Source organism: Tachypleus tridentatus, chromosome 13 (assembly GCF_004210375.1).
Source record: "Tachypleus tridentatus isolate NWPU-2018 chromosome 13, ASM421037v1, whole genome shotgun sequence".
NCBI lineage: Eukaryota > Metazoa > Arthropoda > Merostomata > Xiphosura > Limulidae > Tachypleus > Tachypleus tridentatus.
Window position 1 is genome coordinate 56,760,267 of NC_134837.1, and position 20,797 is coordinate 56,781,063.

The following is a 20,797-nucleotide window of genomic DNA, read 5'->3' on the forward strand; positions in this document are numbered from 1 at the left end:
CTTGAGTTGTTGTATAAGTAAGGCTTCTTTAATTTTGCATTTGTTTATGTTTGTTTCTTTATTTAGTATTTGGGTATTTTCTATGGTTATGTTGTGTTTATTTGATTTACAGTGTTCAAAAACGTGTGAAGGTGACATTTTATGTTCTTTGAATCTGGTTTCCATTTTTCTACTTGTTTCTCCAATATACCACAAATATATGGCATCCCTAAACCTCATAAACCTGATTGTCCATTACGACCAATAATGTCCACATATATATCGTTTGATTACAATCTTGGTAAATACATAACATGGGCATTCTCTAAATATGTAACATCAGCCAGCTCATTCATCAAAGACTTTTAATTTCAAGTCCAACCTTAATCAACTTAAACATAAAGCCTTAGTGACCAGTTTCAATGTCATATTCCTCTTTACAGAAATCCCAACCACTGAAGCCTGCAAGATAGCCTTAGAACTCTATATCCGAAACCCTAACCCAACTATAGACATTCCCAGTAACCAATTAACAACCCTCATACAATTCTCCACGATGAAGACGAACTTCATGTTCAATAACCACAACTATATAAAACAAATGGCCTAAGCATGGGCAATCCAGTATCACCAGTTCTAGCCAATATTTTTATGACACAAGTTGAAACACAAGCAATTAACACAGCATTACATCCACCATTATATTGGTACAGATATGTAGACAAGACTGTGGGATTCAGATCTACAGAATATACACTTAATTTTTTTCAATCACATTATACATCCCAACATTAACTTCACATGTGAACCAGAAGAAAGCAATCAAATATAATTTCTTAACCTCAAAATTACAAGAACCAATACACAACTTAAAACAGAAATCCACCAAAAAATTCACCCATACTGGACTATACATTCCTTGGGATTCAGCACATGAAACAAAACAAAAACACAACACACTAAGAAATCAAATAAACACAGCCATAAACCTATGCTCACCAGACAAATTAATGACAAATTAGACAAAATAAAACAATACTTCATCAACATCAATAAGTTTCCTCCATAACCCATAGAAAACATTATATGCACACACCTAGACAAAAAGCAAAATCAACTAAAAGTAAATATTCCCCACAATTTAAAAAATCACAAAACCATATACTACTGCATACCATATATTCCCTGACATCAGCAGAAATATAACCAACATTTGGCAAAAACTAGTAACAAAATAAGACATTCCAGTTAATACCAAATTTATTCAAAAACCAGACACAAAACTAAGGCCTACACCATGTAAAAATTACACTGACAAACACCACACCAACATCATTTATAAAATACAATGTGATAATTGCCACGACTTCTATATTGAAGAAACAAGTAGAAAAATGGAAACCAGATTCAAATAACACAAAAAGTCACCTTCACACATTTTCAAACACTGCAAATCAAATAAACACAACATAACCATAAAAAACACCCAACTACTAAATAAAGAAACAAACATAAACAAATGCAAAATTAAAGAAGCCTTATGCAACAACTCAAGCCCAAAATAAACAATGCAAAGGAACACCTTTATACCTATATTAATAAATATAATCAAACATCAAAGCATGCCCTCTACATTCCTACACTCAATTACACAACCACCTTCAAACATGTGGTCAGCTATCAATCAGTTACCTCTTTTTTTTCTTTGTGAACATGATGATGACCGAAGAAGGTCGAAACATTGTTTGTTTCTGTACATGGAGTTTTCTCTACCCATACCTGCCATTTTCACATATATATTTTTCTCTTCAAGTGGGTTCTCTCATCATCAGGAAAAAGTTTTAACTAATTTAAGAATTAGTTAGAAAGCTAAATAAACTTCAGTAGTTTTGGAATGTTTTACCTAGTGTCTGATATGTTTTTTTTCAATTTAAAATGCATATTTGAAAACCACATGTATTATTTTTGGTCAATTTAACACAGTGAAAAAATAAAACCTGAGTACCATGCACACACGAGTTGAAAAAAGCAATAAAAATAAAATAAAAGGAAAAAGCAGATGTGAAAGTGTCATAAGCCTGAGGTTGTTAAGGATAAATAATTTTTATTATCTTTAATAACCTGCAGTCATTCTAGAAAAAAAATGTAATGTTGGAGTAGAGAAAACATGAGAAAAAATATAAAGTTCTAACTCTCAAAAAAAGAAAAACTTTTGATATTCATTTGATAGGTTCTAGAGGTTATGCAAATAAGCTATGAAAACTGTAAGATGAGAAGAAAAATGTTTAATTTAGAGCATGAACATTATCTTTCACTCAGACTGATTCAGTAATAGTTTTGTAAATTCTCAGGCAAACATTTAGTAAAAATATTTTTAAAAATTGAGAGTTTGTATGTGACAAAGTTGCAAATTTTATTTAAAACTTATGAAATTTCATAGTTTTATGGTTAGTCAAATTGACCAAGCCTGTGTACAGTGTGTTGAACTAGTGCATTTGAATTATCATAATTTGGATTACATGCTAACATATATGGCTTGTTGGTTGGTTGGCTTTTTATGGCACAAAGCAACTTGGCCTTCTGTGCCAAACAACCAGTAAAAACTAAAATAACAGTAAAATTATTTTAAAGTGTAAAAGGAAATAATGTTGAAACAGTGGCCCAATGTCAGATAAAAACTTAAATAAAGTTAAAAAGGCCAATGGCCCTTAAAAAATTAAAAACATTTGTAAGATTGACAGTGTCACCATTGCCAATGACACTGTTCAGCATCAGGGTAAACCTGTGGACAAAACATGTATAAAATGGTGCCGTTGTACAGAATCGTAATGATAACACAACAGTAAAATGTGGACTGTTGTGACTTGAGTGTCATAAAGGCCACACATTGGTGCATCAGTCCCACATAAAAGAAAACAATTACTTAAAACCGTGATCAATGTGTAGTTTAGTTATAACAACTTTTTATTTCTGATCCTTATGGAAACAAGATGGCCAAAGTCCGATAGAGGGTGTTATCTGGAAAAGCTTGTTATCATGTTACTCACTCCAAGTCAATTGCCAACTGGAACCGAGCCTTGGAACAGGAATGGCAGTGACAGGACCAGAGCAGACATAATAAGCTGTGGTGTTAGTGAGCTCATTCCTGCAAATACCAATGTATTTGCCTGGTATCTAAAAAAACTGTAGAGAAATAGATGTTAAAGAGAAATGAGCCAGTTGGTTTTGAATATCAAAGAGAATAGGGTGGGAACTAATGTGAAGTAATTCCAGGGCCAGTACAGAGCTAAGGGAGTCGGTGTAAATAATACAGCTTGAATGCTGCTTAGCTTCTATGTGATCCAGGGCAAGAGAAATGGCATACAATTTGACAATGAACACTGAATTTGTAGAGGGGATTTTGAGTCCAACCACCAAACCACAATAAACCATGGCGGAGCCAACAGAGTCATCACCTGATTTTGAATTATCTGTATAAAGGGGAATGAAAGGGTACTTTAAAAGATATTTAGCAAATAAAAGATGGTACTTCTAATTGGGAGTATTTGTCTTCCTCAGATAACTCAAAGAAATGTCACACTTGGGAAGAGTAATAAGCCATGGTGGGAGGGGTCAACCAGTGGAGACAGCAACATCATCTAAGGACAGAAACAATTTAGCCAACTGCATCTGAATATGAAGGCCAAAAGGATCAATGGCAGACCATCTATCCTGGAAAAACATGGCCCACTGAGGAATGTTGGATGATGTGGTAAGGACAAAAGTTTTGAAGCAAAGAGAAAATAAAATTGAAAACGGTGAATGTTTAGAGAAATTTCATGAGATTCGGGGTACAAACCCTGGACTGGAGAAGTGCAGAAAGCCCCAGATGGTGAATGAGGTCCAGCATCTTCAAGGCCGAGGTCCTGGCAGAGCCATAGATCAGAGATCCATAGTCTAGTTTTCATTGAAAGAAGGCATGATAGATCTTTAGCATAGAACTTCAACCTACTCCCCAAGAGGTGGAAGAGAGGACAAAGAGAACATTCAGTGCATTGGTACACTTGACTCATAGCTGATTGATATGTGGTATAAAGGTCAGCTTATGATCAAAGATAAACCCCAAGAACTTTGCTTCAGGGACCACGGGAAGCACAAATTCACCGACACGAAGTTTGTGATTGGGATGAATACTTCATTGGCAGCAAAAGTGCATGCAAACAGTTGTAGAGAGCAAAGGCAAAACCATTTGCTGTGGTCTACTTCAGTAAATGACTGAGAGCAGTATGTAGCTGTCACTCAATACACTTCTATGTTTGATGACTGACACGAGAGAGATGTAGAAGTAGTTGACATAGAGACAGTTTGCAATGATAGGATGGAATTGTCCAATGACGATATTGATCTTTATATTAAAAAGTGTAACACTCAAGACACAGCCCTGAGGAACTCCAAGTCTCTGTAAGAAAGAATGGGAAAATGTCAAACCCACACAAACTTGGAATCACAGGTTCAAAACAACTTTTTTGTAATAATAAATGGGCAACTTGCCATGTAACATGAGTGGAGGTCTTCCACAATACTGTACCTCCACATAGTAATGCAAGCCTCTTCAAGGTCAGAGAATACTGACAGAAGATGCTGTCCCTGGAGAAAGACTTCTCTGATCAATGTTTCAAGTCAAATTAAATGGTCCACAGTGGAGTGCTGTCATTGGAATTAACACTGGATGGACAAGAGAAGGTTCTTTGATTCAAGGAACCAAACAAGATGAGCGTTAATCATCCTCTCTAAGGACTTATAGAGACAGCTTGTCAAAGCAACTGGACAGTAGTTTGAAGGAATCTTGGGATCCTTTCAAGGCTTAGAAAGAGGGAGACAATAGCTTAGCACCAAGCATCAAGAAAAGCATTTTCCTGCCTGATCCAGTTAAAAACAACCATAAGAATAGCAAGAGAAGCAGGAGAGAGATGGCACAGTTCCTTACAATGTATATCATCAGGTCTGACCAACATACTGTTAGACTGATGAAGAACAAGCTTGAGTTGAACTGGTGTAAAAGGGCAATTATAATCACAGAGATGATCAGCACAAAAGGAAATAGGTGATCACTCTGCCCAAGTGTTGATGGCTAAGAAGTAAAAGTGCTAGATATGTAGCAAAAGCTTCTGCCGAGAGTATTGGCGATGCTCTAGGCATCAGCAACTTCCTGGTCATCAGAGAGTAAGATTGAAAAGGGAGACAGAAATATATTGCCCACTGACCTTCTGAATCTTGTCCCATATGACTTTGGAATGGGTAGTAGAAGAGATGCTGGTTGTGAATTTCATTTACAATTCTTTCTGGCTTTGACATCTTACCTGCTGAGCATGTGCATGGGCCTGCTGAAAAGTGATGCAGTTCAAAATTGTGGGATATCTATGAAAGGTATCCAAGCAATTTTGAGCCTTCCATGCAATGTGGCAGGCAGGATTCCACCATGGATGAGGTTACTATGGAAAACAAGTCAAGATTTTAAGTGTAGATTGAGCAGCTGCTTGGACAATACAGTCAGGTACTGCTGCTACACAGTTATCTATCGATGGCTTACAGATGACAGCAGGATCAAGTTCAGAGAGAGCAGTGAAAGAGGGCCAGTTGGCTTGGTCCAGCTTTCACCAGCTCACCTGGATCTTATGTCATCGATCACGGCCAGTCTCTCTCAAAATGATAGAAAAATGATCACTGCCCCATGGGTCACTATCAACCCCCATGAAAAGTGAGAGAAAAGTGAAGGGGAGCAGACAGAGAGATCAACAGCAGTAAAAGTTTGACTAGTTGCATGAAAATAAGTATAAACACCAGTAGTGAGGAGAGAACGGTTGTTATCCGAGAGCATACGCTCTAAGAAGGGATCCATCCCATCAATATCAGCACCTCCCCAGAAAGGATTATGTCTATTACAGTCCCCCAGGATTAAAAAGGGAAATGCCATCTGTTCAATAAGAGCATCAAGGTATAACTGATCATAGATCTCTCCAGGATACAGGTAGAAAGAACAGACCGTGATAGTATGACCCAAGGAAACATAGATGGCTATGGCTTCTAAGGGCCTAAAAAGTGGCATAGATAGGGCTGGCAAGTACTGGTCAACCAGCAGTGTCACATCTTCATGCACTCTTTCATCACACAACCTGTCACTGTTGTATAAAAAAAACTGTCGTAAGGTGACTATATCAGCAGGTTTCAAAAATGTTTTCTGTAAGGAAAGACAAACAAGATGATAAGAATCAATTAGCACCTCGATTTCATCTAAATTAGAACAAAAACCTCAACGGTTCCACTGTACCAATGTGGTCATTTTTATTTAGATGGAAGAAAATTAGGAAGATTACGCTTTTTTTTCTTTACTTGAAGGAGGTCTATCAACCTCCAAGGACCATGACTGGGTCAAGTGAGCATGTCTCTGTCATTGAAAGAAGATTCCTGCAACTGAGGGCATGAATGAATAATCATTGTGAATCTCAAGGCTGGAGAAGAAAATGGACCCAAAGAAATGCCGAACCCAGAACTTAAGGAAGTGGATCTGGGGAGCCACTAGAAGGAATGGTGGGAACAGAGATGGGTGTTGATGCTGATTCATAAACTTTCTTAACCACTGAGGGCAAAAGACTTTACATGTGGTTTGAAAATAACTCTGTCTGCACTCCCACTGTAGCAGTGGAATGGAATGCAGAAGTATAATATCTGAGATGGAGTGGGGGACAATAACTTTAATGCCTCTGAATAGGAGGTATTGTTCACAGTCTTTATGTGTTGCATCTCTTTCTCCTCCACTCATTTAGGGCAAGATTGAAAGTATGAGGGGTATGAAACACTGCAGTTAACACAGGGTGTTTCTAGTTTGCACTCATAAGCATCCTGATTTTTGCCACCACAATGAGCACATGTTAAAACACCACAACATGATGTCTTCAAGTGATTGAACTGCTGACACAGTTCAGACAACCTGCCTTGATGGTGGTAGGTGGTCGGTGATGTAAAAGTCAAAATCAGAACATTGGTAGGCAGCATAATTCTGTCTTTGCAAGTGGAGATTCGGCATTACGTAGAAATGAATCTGTCTCTGCTATAACTCCTCTGGATGGGAAGTAAGGAGCTTAGTATGTGATGATGAAGGTGTTTCCACTAAAATGTCTCCTGAACATAACTTCCTTATTAACTTAAGGGAGCCAGCAAGCCCCTCTAATCCCTTTTGAATAAAACCGGGAGTCATCTACCCTAAGGATTTCTCAGACAATGATTGCAGAATGAGAAACTGAGGTGTTGAGTCTGACTGTGATGGTGACTATATAACAGTCATCCTTGTGTGGTCATTTTCCAATAATGTTTTTTTTCCTAGTTTTCATGGATGGGGGTATCCATGATAAACAGAATATATTTCAGTGCTTAGTTTGACTCACTAATGTACATAAGGTTAAGATGAGAATCAAGGATTCTCTGAACAATGAAGATTTAAATTTTTTCAAGGATGGATATGCAAGAACAGCCTTGAAAAACCAGATCATTCCATTTTTTCTGTGTGCCATACTATAACCCCTCCCACATTCCCAAGTTTTAAACCAGTCAGTCTTCCTACTGCCCCTCCCTCCCACCTATATTTCCACAGTATTTTAGAAGTTTCAGGGACAATGGATTATAGCAATGAGCAGTCAACTTTTTGTACTTGCTACTTTTCTCCTCTTGAAAGTTTCAGTTTTAAATGTTTCTATACAATTGTGTATGTAATTATTGTTCATACAATCATTAAAAATACAAGTAAAACAGATCAACAAAAAGAGAAGGAAATAACCAGAATAGTTAAAAATAAAAAAAGTATTTTTCTTCTCTAACTGTAAGAAGTGCACTATCACAATTTCTAAAATCTTAGATTAAACTAGTTTTATAAATGTGAGCTTATTGAAATGCTGTAATTACAGTCAGTTACATTTATCTCTATTTGTTACAAAAAACTCTCTTGAGTGATCTACACTCGTACAGTGATTGAGTCATAGAACCATGAAATAGTTTTGTAACTGCAACATACATCACATTTTCAAAATACTCACAGTACATTGGTTAATATTAACTTCTCATAAAATAAAATTATGCTAACACTGACATGAAATAAAAATGTGTACCTAGTTATTAGAAATAAGCAATTATTGGAATTTTCATGACAATAAATTAATTGTTGGGCTTATTAATTGATTACATTCAACTAATCAATCCTTACATGAAATTTAGATGATTCAACTAATAAATACTAGTAACAATCAGCAATTTCAATTAATTTATTATTTTCATGAATTGTGACAATAACTGGTAAAGCCAAACAGCCTTTAATTAGTGGAAAATGATGAGAAACCATAATAGCAATATTTTGATTACTCAGAGAGCTAGGATAATTGAATATTATAATTGTTAATATTAATTAGTTGGTGATTTTCATGACATTAATTGATTTAATTGTAATTTTGATTAAACAATATTTACGTATTGACTAATTCCAGATTTATCTGGAGCTTAAATTATTTTTACTTTAATACAATATGAACTCATCTAGAGTATAAAAACTCACAAGTAATCATATTCATCACTATCAATGATGAACCGGTAAGTAGGTGGAAACGTGGGAGTTTCTTCTGTGAATTCACTGAACGCCTCACCTGTTTTTCTTATCTGACACAACTGTTGAAAATCAAATTCAGTTTTATATTCACATATAAACTAACTGGTCACAGAATTTTAATATTATTAGAAACCTTTTTTCTGCAAAATGCATTTCCAAACTGCACTTATCTCCACTCACACTTACAGTTGCTATGTGACTGCCAGGGATTCTTTCTTTGCCCATCTAAGCATTGGTTTGACTTTTTCTCACTTGCTACAGTCTTTTGTACCCCACTAAAATGCTCTAAGATATTTATTTTGTGATACATTCAATGTATGTCAATGCACCCTTTATATTTGTACTGTATATTAGCACCTCATTCAGATAATATTATCACTTTTGAGACTGACTCCATTTCAATCTAACACTGGCTCTTAGTGGGATGAATGGAGAGAGATAGGAGGTAAGTATTATTGGAAATATATTTTCAATTTAAGAAAATGTTAACTTTCAAAACATGGGTACCTCCACTCCCACTTGTAGACAGAATCCCATACTGAGAAGTTGTAGGGGCCAGAGAGGGCATTATCCATACAGAACTCATCTGCATAGATCAAGGATGTGTCAAAAGAAGATTGGCACCCAAGTTGAGGAGTTGTGTTACATCCTGAACAGTTATGCTCTTCAATCTGAATGCAATTCCTCTACTGTGGGTAGAACTGTACAAGTGATCAAAACTATAAGCCAGCCCTAAACAGATACCAGGTTGCAATACTTGGAATTAAGGTGTCCTGATCCATATATCTCAGGTCTGTGGCTAGGGCAACTGTACTGCAATGTTATATATGAGTGGATCCCAACCTGTAGCCACACAGTAATACATTTCACACCACTGAAACTGCAATGAAAAAGGAAGCAACAATGAAGTGGATAAATCTTCTTCTCCACCTGAAGAACCGCAGGCTTGAAATGATGAGATTGTGTATGCTGTTCTCAACCAAAGCAAACAGAATTCATTTGGTCTGGAATTACAAACATTCATCCTCACTCTCCAACAATATGGACATAATACATTCTGTGTGCCCCTAGAATTATGGGGAGGATGCATAACAACTGTGCTCAAACAAGGACTCAGTGTAGGACCACTCTGCAATTGAAATTATGAGAAGATAATGGACCATCTTTTGTTAACAACATACTCAATCTATATCGATCAAACAGAAGGGCTACGCATATTCCAACTGGATAAAGAGGTGTCAAATCTGAACTGGTTTTATGAGTAGGCTCCCATGTAGGCAAGTGTCACTCATACTGATATCTGGGTGAAACATCCAAGGACCTGGTTAGGAGGAACCTAAATTTTGCTCTATTTTCCAAGAGTGATGGAATTCACTCTAGTGCTTTGAAGGATACGCTTCTATCCATCACTCCAGTGACTGGAAACTGGGTGTGGTAAGGACTTCCTAGCTTCATTAGCAGAATCTGATGGGTAATGTGCACTGGGGTGTCCTACAAAACAGTGCAATAGGTGAACCAACTTCTACAAATATTTAAAAACAAACTTACCCCAATTTAGTTAATCACATTAACCCCAATTTAGTTAATCACATTATCAACAGTGATGGGCAGTCAAGCATAGTAAAATGATATCACCTGGTCAGCTCCTAGGTGGTCTTATAGAATGCCTCATTTCTACAAAGCCTCTTGTAACCTGTAAAAAGTATACTGAAATAGTGGTTGCTAGCATGGAATTGGTTTGATAAAAGTGTAATTGCCTGTATATCACTCACCAAAGAGCAGGATCTAGTAAAAAAAAAGAAAAAAGAGAGAGAATAAGAAGAGGCAAGTGACCTTGTAAAGTAAAAGTACATAAAAAAATACTCCCCTTCCTTCCTTATAGTCTAGCTGATGTGGCCATAGAGGGTAGGCAAAAACCCTCAGAGGAAGAAACTGCCAGATCACATAAATAATGTGAGAGAAAAGTACTGGGAGAAGACCACATACCAGTCTACATAATTTTTATAGCAAGCAATTCAATTAAGCAGCTAAATACATAAGATTGTGACATATTTGATCAGATGTGACTCATAAGAGTAAGCAATATGGATTGATTTGCAAATCCATCTTGTCAAGGTAATCAGAGATAAATTACAGGAACCTGGAGAGTTCCAGTGAATAAAACGTCCATGTGTATTACCTCAAAAGGTGTTACTGCAAGCCACATCCTAGGGACCCTGACTTGACATAACAAGCAATCAGGGTCCAAGTGGTCGTAATGGTGAGAAATATATGGCAAATAAATTGGTGAAAATGATTTATCCCCCTCCCTGGTTGCCAGTAAGATATGTAGGAAGGACCCATTAGGGTACAAGAAGACATAAGTAGAGTAACAGAATTCTGTGCACATGCAGTGCAAGCAACTCTGAGTGATTATGTCCACAGGCCAGTAACAGCAAAAAATACACTTTAAGAGAAAGGAAGTATACAAGACTAATGGCTCAAATCAATGTCAAGAGAAAGCACATAACACCATCTTAATATATCAGTTTTGTAATTCGAAAAAAAAGTCTTTTTGGGACAAAAGATGCAAAACTATTTGAGAAGGCTAGATAGAACTGGGGACTCAAATAATTTTCAATGTTTAGATTATAGAAATGTAGTTGATAAAGCTTTTTTATACAAAGCAATAGTAGACAGTGTTAGACCTTTGTCAAACAGCTACATCAAAAAAATGAAATATGGTTGACACATCTGGGTGAAGTGGGGTCAATTTCCTCATAAAACATCATTAGCAGAGATGCCAACTATTTCAAATGACTGAGTGCAATGACTGTAGACAGAACCCTTTATCATTTGCGGTTGCTACGCCTGACCAATGTCTCTAAGCTGTTTATTATTATATTATTATTATTATTATTATAATTTATTATTTATTACTGCTATAGATTGCTCATTTATGACTGTGTTTTGTGTATTTAATAAATAAATTTAAAAAATTCTTTTGAAATTATGTCTTTTATTTAGTTCAGAGTAACAAACATACTGGTAAAACAACATTGAACATGCACAAACAGTAAGCAGAAAAAGTCTTTGGATAAGGACTAGTTTATATCATGTTTATGATATTTATTGTAATAGTTTGGCAGCTGTTGCAGCCTTTGCTTTCATGAGAATGTCTCTGGATGGTTGGAAGTTATAACAAATTTGTCCATTTGACTGCATACACATCTTGTGTGTTATAATACTGCTCAAAACTGAGGCACTCAAGTTTGGTCTGACCTTGCTTTTGTTTTTAGTCCCTAAACTAAATATCCTTTCACTGTCAGCATTAGAATGGAAGATTATAAGAATTCCAAGCATAACCCTACACAGAATGTCATACTTCTGGTTGCCATTTCCATCCTTAACTCTAGGCAGCTGAACCCAAAACTTGTCAACATTCAACTGAAGGACAGTTTCTGAAAAAGTATCAATTTGATCATTCAAATATTGCCCTATCAATTTGTCAATAGTGTCTTGCTCATGTGCATTGACAAGGACAGGATACCCTTCTGTGAAGAAGCGTAGAGAAGATAAATCTTTGCTGACTTTCAGTTTTGGATCAACAACCTCTGCGTGAATCAAAGTTTATCATTTAATGTTTCATCATATAATTTGTAGCTGCAATATGGAATTTCTTGACACTGGTGTAGAAGGTGATCAGGCCCAGGTCCATTTCATATTTAACAATGTATTCCTTGGCAGCATTTCCAATAGAAATTGCCTCATCAGATTTGTGTAAGGATTCATTGTTGTAGTCAAGTTCAGTGATGTTGCTTTCAAGATATTCTGGTTTGATGTATCTGATAAGTATATTTTTAAATTGTGTAATCAGAGTTCTATGCATAATGTGTATGCAAAGTTCTTCTCTTTGCAATATCAAATTGGCTTGCGCAAATAGAGGAATTGCAGACTGAAGTAAAAGACAAAATAACAAGTTCATTTTGTTGTCCAAGAAAACTGTTAACTTATCTAACTTGTTCTGTGCATAACTTTCCTTGATTACTTCCTTGCTAGCTTTCATTTTCTTCTCTTTTTTCATTGATTGTCTATTCTTTAGTTCAAGGTCAGACTGCCTAAACATATATTGAGTTATATCAAATGTTTCTTTGTCTGCTTTTGGAGACCGTTGTCTTGTGTCCCTGTGCAACTGAGAGGATGTCTTGACTGTGTCCCTGTGTGGCTGAGAGGATATCCTAACTGTTGAAGTCTTGCTGCTTGACTGAGCTGCACATTTGGATCCTTTTGATTCTAGTTTTTCCTTTTCACAGTGAAAATACTTCTTCAATGGCTTCCACATGTCCAATATTCTGTTGAGACACACCCCAAGTGATAGCCATCTTGTGCTAACAAGTTGTAGAATTTTTCTTGTTTCTTTGTCATACAATCCTTGAAACTCTTTGAAATGTTGTTTTCTGCTAGAAATTTCATCCAAAAAATAGTAGATATCTATCAATATATCAGAAACTGGGCAGGGCAGTTCTCTGGAAGCTTTCTGGGCAGCAATATTCATGAGGTAACAGGCACAGTCCATGAAGTAAATGCTAGGCTGTTGTCTTGAGATGTGTCCCATCACACCTTTACCTATATCAGACATAACTGAGGCATTGTCTGAAGAAAAACAAAGACAGTTTTCCCATGGAATTTTCCTCTTTGTCAGTTCATGGTCCAAAGGCTTGAAAATATTCTCTCCTGTTGAAGCTTCTTTCCATTCCACCATTGTCAAAAGAGAACAAACAATTTTTCCAAGCAAAGGGTCAAGATATCATACAACCACTGGATACAGCTTTAAGTCATCCATGTCTGTGGATCCATCTGTGGCTAAACTATAAACGCTGTTAGTAAGTATGCTTGAAATCATTATGTCATCTTCACAACCCAACATCTGTACAATGGGTGTAGTTTTGGTTCTAGCACAGCCATATTTTTTTGCTATATCAGAGTCTGGGAACATTTTTCTGAATAGATATCCTGCATGATCAGCTACAACTAAGGGTAAGTTATGAGCAATGATGAATTGAATGAACATCACTTCTGCATTTATGGTTTCATATTCTGAATTCTTACTCACAAATGTTGTTATCTGCATTGTTTTTGTCTTCGCCTCAGCCTTTTGTTGGTGAGATGCAGCTTTTGTATGTCTGGAACAATCGTTTATCCTACCATGTGCCACAGAAAAATCGATGTGACAAACTGTACAAAATGCATGACTGTCACTGACTTTGGATGCAATCACCAGATATTTTGCACTATACTATTTCCCATATTTTTGATTCACAGTTTTAGTCCTTTTAGATTTGCCAGAAACAAGACAATCTGGTGAACGAGACCTCTTTTTTACATCTTGTGAACAATTGCATCAGTGTTTCTATGCCACTTAGAAAATGAGAAATACCCATCTACACGAACGCTGATTGGCTGACAAGCACTGATGACAGAACTATGGATTCCCCACGTACCCAGTATGGAGAAGCACCCCACTCAAACTATTGGTAGACGTCAGAGATACAAATATTTTTTATCATTTCAAGCATAAACATGATTATCGCAAGTAGCCATTTGGACTATGTCTTTTATTTATTATCAAAATTTATTTGTATCTCACTAGAAATTTTCTTTTCACCCCTTTCAAGCCCTGGGGGAACAATTTATCACTTTATTGTATAAGCCTATATCATATATAATAATTTGAGAGTTGCAACAAGTTGTAATATTTGTCTGTATGAGCGTATAGTCGTAATGTATACACTAAAATCGTAATGATTACATTCAAATCTTAATGGTTAGCATCTCTGCATTAGTGATAAGTGTGCCATTTCCTTTGATAAATGTCCATCATGAATCTACAGAAAGATTGAGAAAAATACAAGGCAATTTTAAAAGTTAAATCCCAATGCCCTGTGAAGAACCATGTAACTTCCATTTAGGAAGTTTGAACTGTGGAATGTCTGGGTGTATAATATCAGATTGAGGTTGCCTCAGAAAAGGTGGTCAAAACAAAAGTGGCAGAGGTGAGCACTCTTGAAGATACCAAAGAAAAGGAAACCAAGGTTGATCCAGCAAATTTGGAGCTACCAACAATATTTAACAAAGGGTGGATCAAACCATATTCAGAACTTTAGAGTAATAGACAAATCGGTAAGAAGGCACAGAGGTGCAATCCTGTCCAGTCCTGACCGAATGCATCTATTGCCAATGCTTGAGGATGGGATACCATGGAACAAAATTCCTGTAGTTAAGAATTCCAATGAAAGGCAAATGCACTGATCATCAATGTCCTGAATTGAGAGCAAGTCCACTGGAAAACCTCATGATGTAGTACCAATTTGGTCAAAACAGATGACCTGCTATCAAATTAATCACTCCCAGAATAGAATATACCAAGCAAGCAAGGAAGCTGATACAATGGGAGTGAGCCCAATACAGAATATGCAGTTTGAAAATAAAGATCTCAATAACAAGTGTCCACTTGACAGGAAATGTATGATACCACTGTGGAATTGTCAAAGTAAAGCACAACAATTTTCCCCTTTGGATAGCAAGAAGCCCTAAAATATTTACTTGGAAAGAAGATTCATCATCTGTCAATAGACTCTGGAATTTGTGATCTTTGATATATGCATCTAACCCCTGAAGTGAAACATCTGTGAAGAGATGAATCTTGGAATGAGGGGGTGGTAGAGAAATACTTATTGTAGTATAGTTCCAATCTAACCACCACTTGAGATCTAAGATATTGTTCTTGAGTAAGGAGACTGAGTAATCCATTGAATCATTGTTCATAATCCATTAGTCATGCAGTCACTACTGAAGGGATCGCATATGTACTCATTCTAAAGGAAGTAGTGATTTGAAGGATGCTCACATTTCTCCAAAAGAGTGAGAACCATCTATACAATAGAAGAAGCCATGAGTAAAAGTTTGATTGCTTGCTCCATAGCATAGAGCCAAAGAATAAGGTGATGAGAAAAGTTCATATAATTCTGCAGAACACATATGATGTAGATGAGTAAACTTGTCCTCAGAACTTTCCACAATCAAGGAAAAAGTAGATTCAAAAGCAATAGGTGAAAGCCCCAGAACCTCATACACCCAATTTACTAACTGAAGAATAGGCACAGAAGATGGCTGATTCAGATTGACCTCATGAAAACCTGAAATATTAAATGCAGGTACCAGAAAAAAGCAATTCTAAATTCTTTCCAGAATATCTTGGTTGTTGGAAAAAGCAGCCTCAAAACTGTGGGTAGAAACATTCCCACACAGACCAAATACATATATAGAAATTCATTCCTAAATGTTTTGTTGAGAAAATGTGATAACATTATCTAAAGGAGGTGCTTATATACAGTACCAGGATAGAGGGTTCACCAACACAGGTGGAAAGTATCATGAGATAAATATCAACAAAGGCAATTGAGTATGGTATAAAAGACTAAAGCATGTGAAAAAAATCAGATAAATGCTTAGATGGGCAAAGGAAGAAACCCTGACAGTTGAGTAACAGCTGTAAGTGGGAGAGGAAGTATGCATGATTTGGAAATTCAACATTTTTTGTGAGGTAAATTAAAACATTATAGAAGTGTAAAGTTTGAAGTTACCTTTTAATTAGTAAAATATGTATGTAGTCACAAAACATATCAAATACTTATATACTTCACATTTAACATCCATCCACAACGTGATTATTTTTAGGGTTGCCAAGAGCAGTCATTAAAATAAACAGGTTATATGTTTTTTTTAAAGCTGGGATTAGTGGCACTTGCTAACTGATCAACTGCAAAGCATATTTATCGATTATATTAAAATAGTCAAAACTCATTACTCCTTAGTGTTGAAGTAATTTGTGATGATGAGAAACCCACATGAAGTAAAAATATATCTGAGGACAACAGGTATGGGTATTAACACATTTACTAATAAACCACAGAACAATTGTTTCAACCTTCTTAGGTCATCTTCAGGTTAACAAAGAAAGAGTTTTTGATATCACTCATAAATTGTGATTGTTATTAATTATATTTAATTTTTCATAAAACTGCTTGTTAACTATATTCTTTTGTGTCCAGATTAAGTATTTCTAATCACCTTATTATACTGGATGAACTTCATTCATCTATACAAATTATTTTAAATTAATTTATTTCTACTCAGTATAGTTAGCTCACTTCTGGCCATAAGTTATTAGTGAATACCAAAATTATTTCTTTGTAACCTGAAGATGACCAAAGTAGATTGAAACGTTGTTCTCTGCATTATTAGTAAAAGTGTTAATACCCATACCAGCTGCCCTGAGAAATATGATTAATCCTCAAACGAGACTTGGGTAGTTGGAATAATAAAAAACAGTAATAGTCAGAAACACTAATTTTGATTAGTGGATTATTTTCTAACACTAATCTATCTAACTGTAATTTGGATTAACCAGTTATTTTACCTTGTACTAATTGATGCTTATAGACAATTAGTTATGTCAATTAATCACCTAGTTATAGCACATGATAATTTTTAATGACAATAATAAAACAACTTTTGAATTGTTAGATGATTAAAAAGACTGCCAACACACATATACAAACATAAATAACTTACAAGTTAATGATCCTGCAGTATAAGTGTGATACACAATCTTTATTTATAAATACCTTGATTACAATAATACATTCACCAATAGCTTATGGCCTGAAGTAAGCTAACTATACCAATTAGAAATAAGTTAATTTAAAATAATTTGTATAGATGAATGAAGTTTATACGGATTAGAAATAAACTAATTTAAAATAATTTGTATAGACGAATGAAGTTCATCCAGTAAAATAAGCTGATTACAAATACTTAATCAGGGCACAAAAGAATACAGTTAACAAGCAGTTTTATGTAAAATTTGGTATGATTAATAATAACCAAGTATTATGAATGATATCACAAACTAAAAAATATTCTTGCTTTAATTCAATTTTTGAGTCTAATAATAAATTTAAATGTGTATGCAATATAGTGACTGTTCAGAACATTTTACATTATTGAAATTAGTAACTTATATAATGAGTAATAAGCATAATAGTGATTAATGGTTTCAGAATAATAAACATTTCTTAATTTGAGTTCACAAATAGATTCATTAATACTTTATCGTCACACAACACAATTTGTGTACAGATCTGGGCAAAACTTTGCACTTAATTAAATAAAACCCTTACTGAGCAGTTCTTATGACCCTTTTGAGATATTAATATCTTGTTCTATAATCCTCTATAATATGCAGACATTTCTCAGATGAAAATTATTTTGTCTTATTGTTTCTGAATTAGTAGAGTAGGCATGCAAAAAAAATAATTTTTTTTTATTACAAAGAGCATAAATTTATACAATATCATGGAAGGATAAGCTTCTAAAAATCCATAAATTTTCTGTATTGTGTTTTAACAATTAGTATTTCTTGTTTGTTGTAAAGCAGAAAGCTATACAATGAGTTGTCTGTGCTCTCTTCAGACATACTACAGTTACTTTCAGTTAATAATTTTATACAATTTTATACATAAAATAAATGATTCTTGAAGTTGTAGATGTTTACTTATAAGTACTGTTATGTAATCAATAATGTAATAAAATATCAAATGTGAACTTTCCTTCATGCCTTATTAAATGACTTGCACAAAAATAGCTATTTCCTCAAAATAACAATATGGGGATTTTTCATTATCAAACATTGTTTGCTTGTTTCTCTTGGTTGGCATTTATTGGTGCAAAGCAACCAAGCTTTCTACATCAAACAACTGTTAAAACAATTTAAAAACAAATATAAAATGATTAAAATATGTAAAAAGAAAACATAGCAATCTATTACTTCTTAATAAGCTGATAGCAGAAGTACAATACACAGTCCTTAAACACCATCTCAACCCCTTAATAACTGAAGTATAATCTATATTCCTTATAGATTAAATATATTACTGACAATGTACAATATTGTCCTTATATACAAATTTAACACCTTAAGACAAAGGTTTAAGAGTCAAGTTTCTTAGGTAAGGTTAATATTCTTCACAGCTGAAATACAAGTTCTTATTACTCTAAGGAAAATGAAGAAATCATGCAAACAGTGAAATAAAATACTTGAAAGCAGATTTATAACTTCAAGTCACATATTATAGCCACTCTTCTTTACTAAACCAGTCATTCTAGCTGACATATTTTACAACCTTACAAACAAAGTGAATAACAAGTATAATAATAATTATTATTCCAGAACAATCACCACAAACCTTTAACCCAATCAACGAATATAAGTATTGCTCAACTTTTCTAAATATTATATCATTATAACATTACAATCAACCTTCACATGGCATGCTATTTATCCAAAAGTTCTTGATCATTAAAAACTTCTCATGTAACAAAAAATTAAATGATTTCCAGGTTACCTGGTCCTTTGCCAACAAAGGTGCAAACTCTTCTCTTTCAATCATTAATTTCATTTCCTCAGTCAACATATCATCAATTCTAAAGTTTAGATCACCCATCCAGAACACATAACTAAAGCAGTGGAAAAGAAAATTGTCAATTTAAAATTTAACTTATGTATCTAGGTGATGTTACCACATTTTACATCTTAATATGATTATTTTAACTGATTAATATTTATAACTAATTTTAATTCTGAATTAAAGGGATATCAGCTTTAAATTTATGAGAATTCTTTCCATGTCTCAAAAGAAATTTGCAAGATTAAGTAATATTTGTGGTAATCACATTGAAATTTGGACTGGTGTACCTATAAAACATACTTCTAAAACAGGTTTTAAAAAAATGATATATTATACTTAGTCAATTTCATAACTATATTATGATATTGCTATATAATGGGTTTACATTTATAAAGTTTTCATCACCAGTTCTATTTATGTTAAGCAAAAGTCTGTTCCTTGTTAAAAACATCTCAAACATTTTCTGTAATTTCTTCATTCATAATCAAATTATGTTTGTTACTAGATATTTATTGTTAAAACATAATACAACTATTAAGTTACATTTCATCAGGCAAAATCATGATACAAATTTAACACCTACTTAATTGAACAAATTAAGTACAAACAAATGTTTGTATATTTTAAATTACTTATCTTAAACTGTTTACCATAACTAAATTTACAGTGTATACTAAGCATTTCAAATACATAATATCCCACAAAAGGTGGCCAAGATATTTTTTTTCTGTATTGTTAAATTTATATTCATCAGCAATCTCAAAGCAATAAACAGTTTACAGAACATGCGTTACAAATAGATCTTTAGTTGTATAGTGAAGTTTGCAAGATAGTAGTTTAACATATTAAGTTGTATAGACTTAATGTTCTGAGTTGGTTTTCAATTTGAAAATTTATCAACATTCTATAAAAAAAGAAAATTAAAATGGCCAGGCTAGTCCAGAAAATATCAAAATATCCTCTGTTTTAGCATTTCCTTTAGTCATAAAGGGGATATACTATAGATATGATGTTCTGTATTACGATTATCTACAGATAAAAAAAAAATTGGTAAAGCACTCAAGAATTTATGGTATATATTTTCTACAGTACCATGTTTATTTGTACATTTAATCTGTAAATAATGTACAATAAACAACACTCTTCAGATGTGATCTAAAAAAGAGTTTGAAAAGTGTATTCTGAAGTGATTTTGAAAAGTGTGAGTGGCTTATTTCATTGTTTCTTCACTAATATTCCTCAAAATATTATGCAATTATAACATTTATTTATAATCAGTGTGAGACAGTTCTTGAGTCACCTTGAACAGAAAATAAAGGAGTCAATTATACAACTTGCTACAAAAGTCAATATATATACTTATAAAGAAATAATTTTTGGTAAAAAAATTCAGAACAATTTGTCACTTACATGTGCAGAAATATATGAATCAAAACCCATCATGTTTCAGAATCACTTTCCTTTTACTGATATAACAGAGAAATCAGTAATAGTTGTATAGATACATGAAGTCGCACATAAAAATAATATGAAAAGAAACCTAATTGTCATGATATTCCAACTCTTAAGTCAAAAAAGTATTACAGCTAATGACAAATGACTTACTCATGCATTAAGATGTTCTTACTTTGAGGGTCATCAAAAGTTTGGCTGTCAACAATAGTGTTATATTCCTGAGAAG

At 34.3% G+C, this 20,797-nt stretch overlaps 1 protein-coding gene across 18 annotated transcripts in view; it reads right to left on the reverse strand.

Moving 5' to 3' along the window:
* The window catches only part of LOC143240404 (inositol polyphosphate 5-phosphatase K-like), a 42,894-nt gene that overhangs the window by 11,155 nt on the left and 10,942 nt on the right, over positions 1-20,797 (reverse strand). For all 18 annotated transcript variants that reach the window (XM_076482776.1, XM_076482783.1, XM_076482779.1 and 15 more), the window contains 3 exons: positions 20,722-20,789; positions 19,054-19,165; positions 8,558-8,667 (listed from right to left, as the gene is read on the reverse strand). In XM_076482776.1, the coding sequence (XP_076338891.1) occupies positions 8,558-8,667; positions 19,054-19,165; positions 20,722-20,789 (290 nt within the window). The remainder of the gene's footprint in view (positions 1-8,557; positions 8,668-19,053; positions 19,166-20,721; positions 20,790-20,797) is intronic.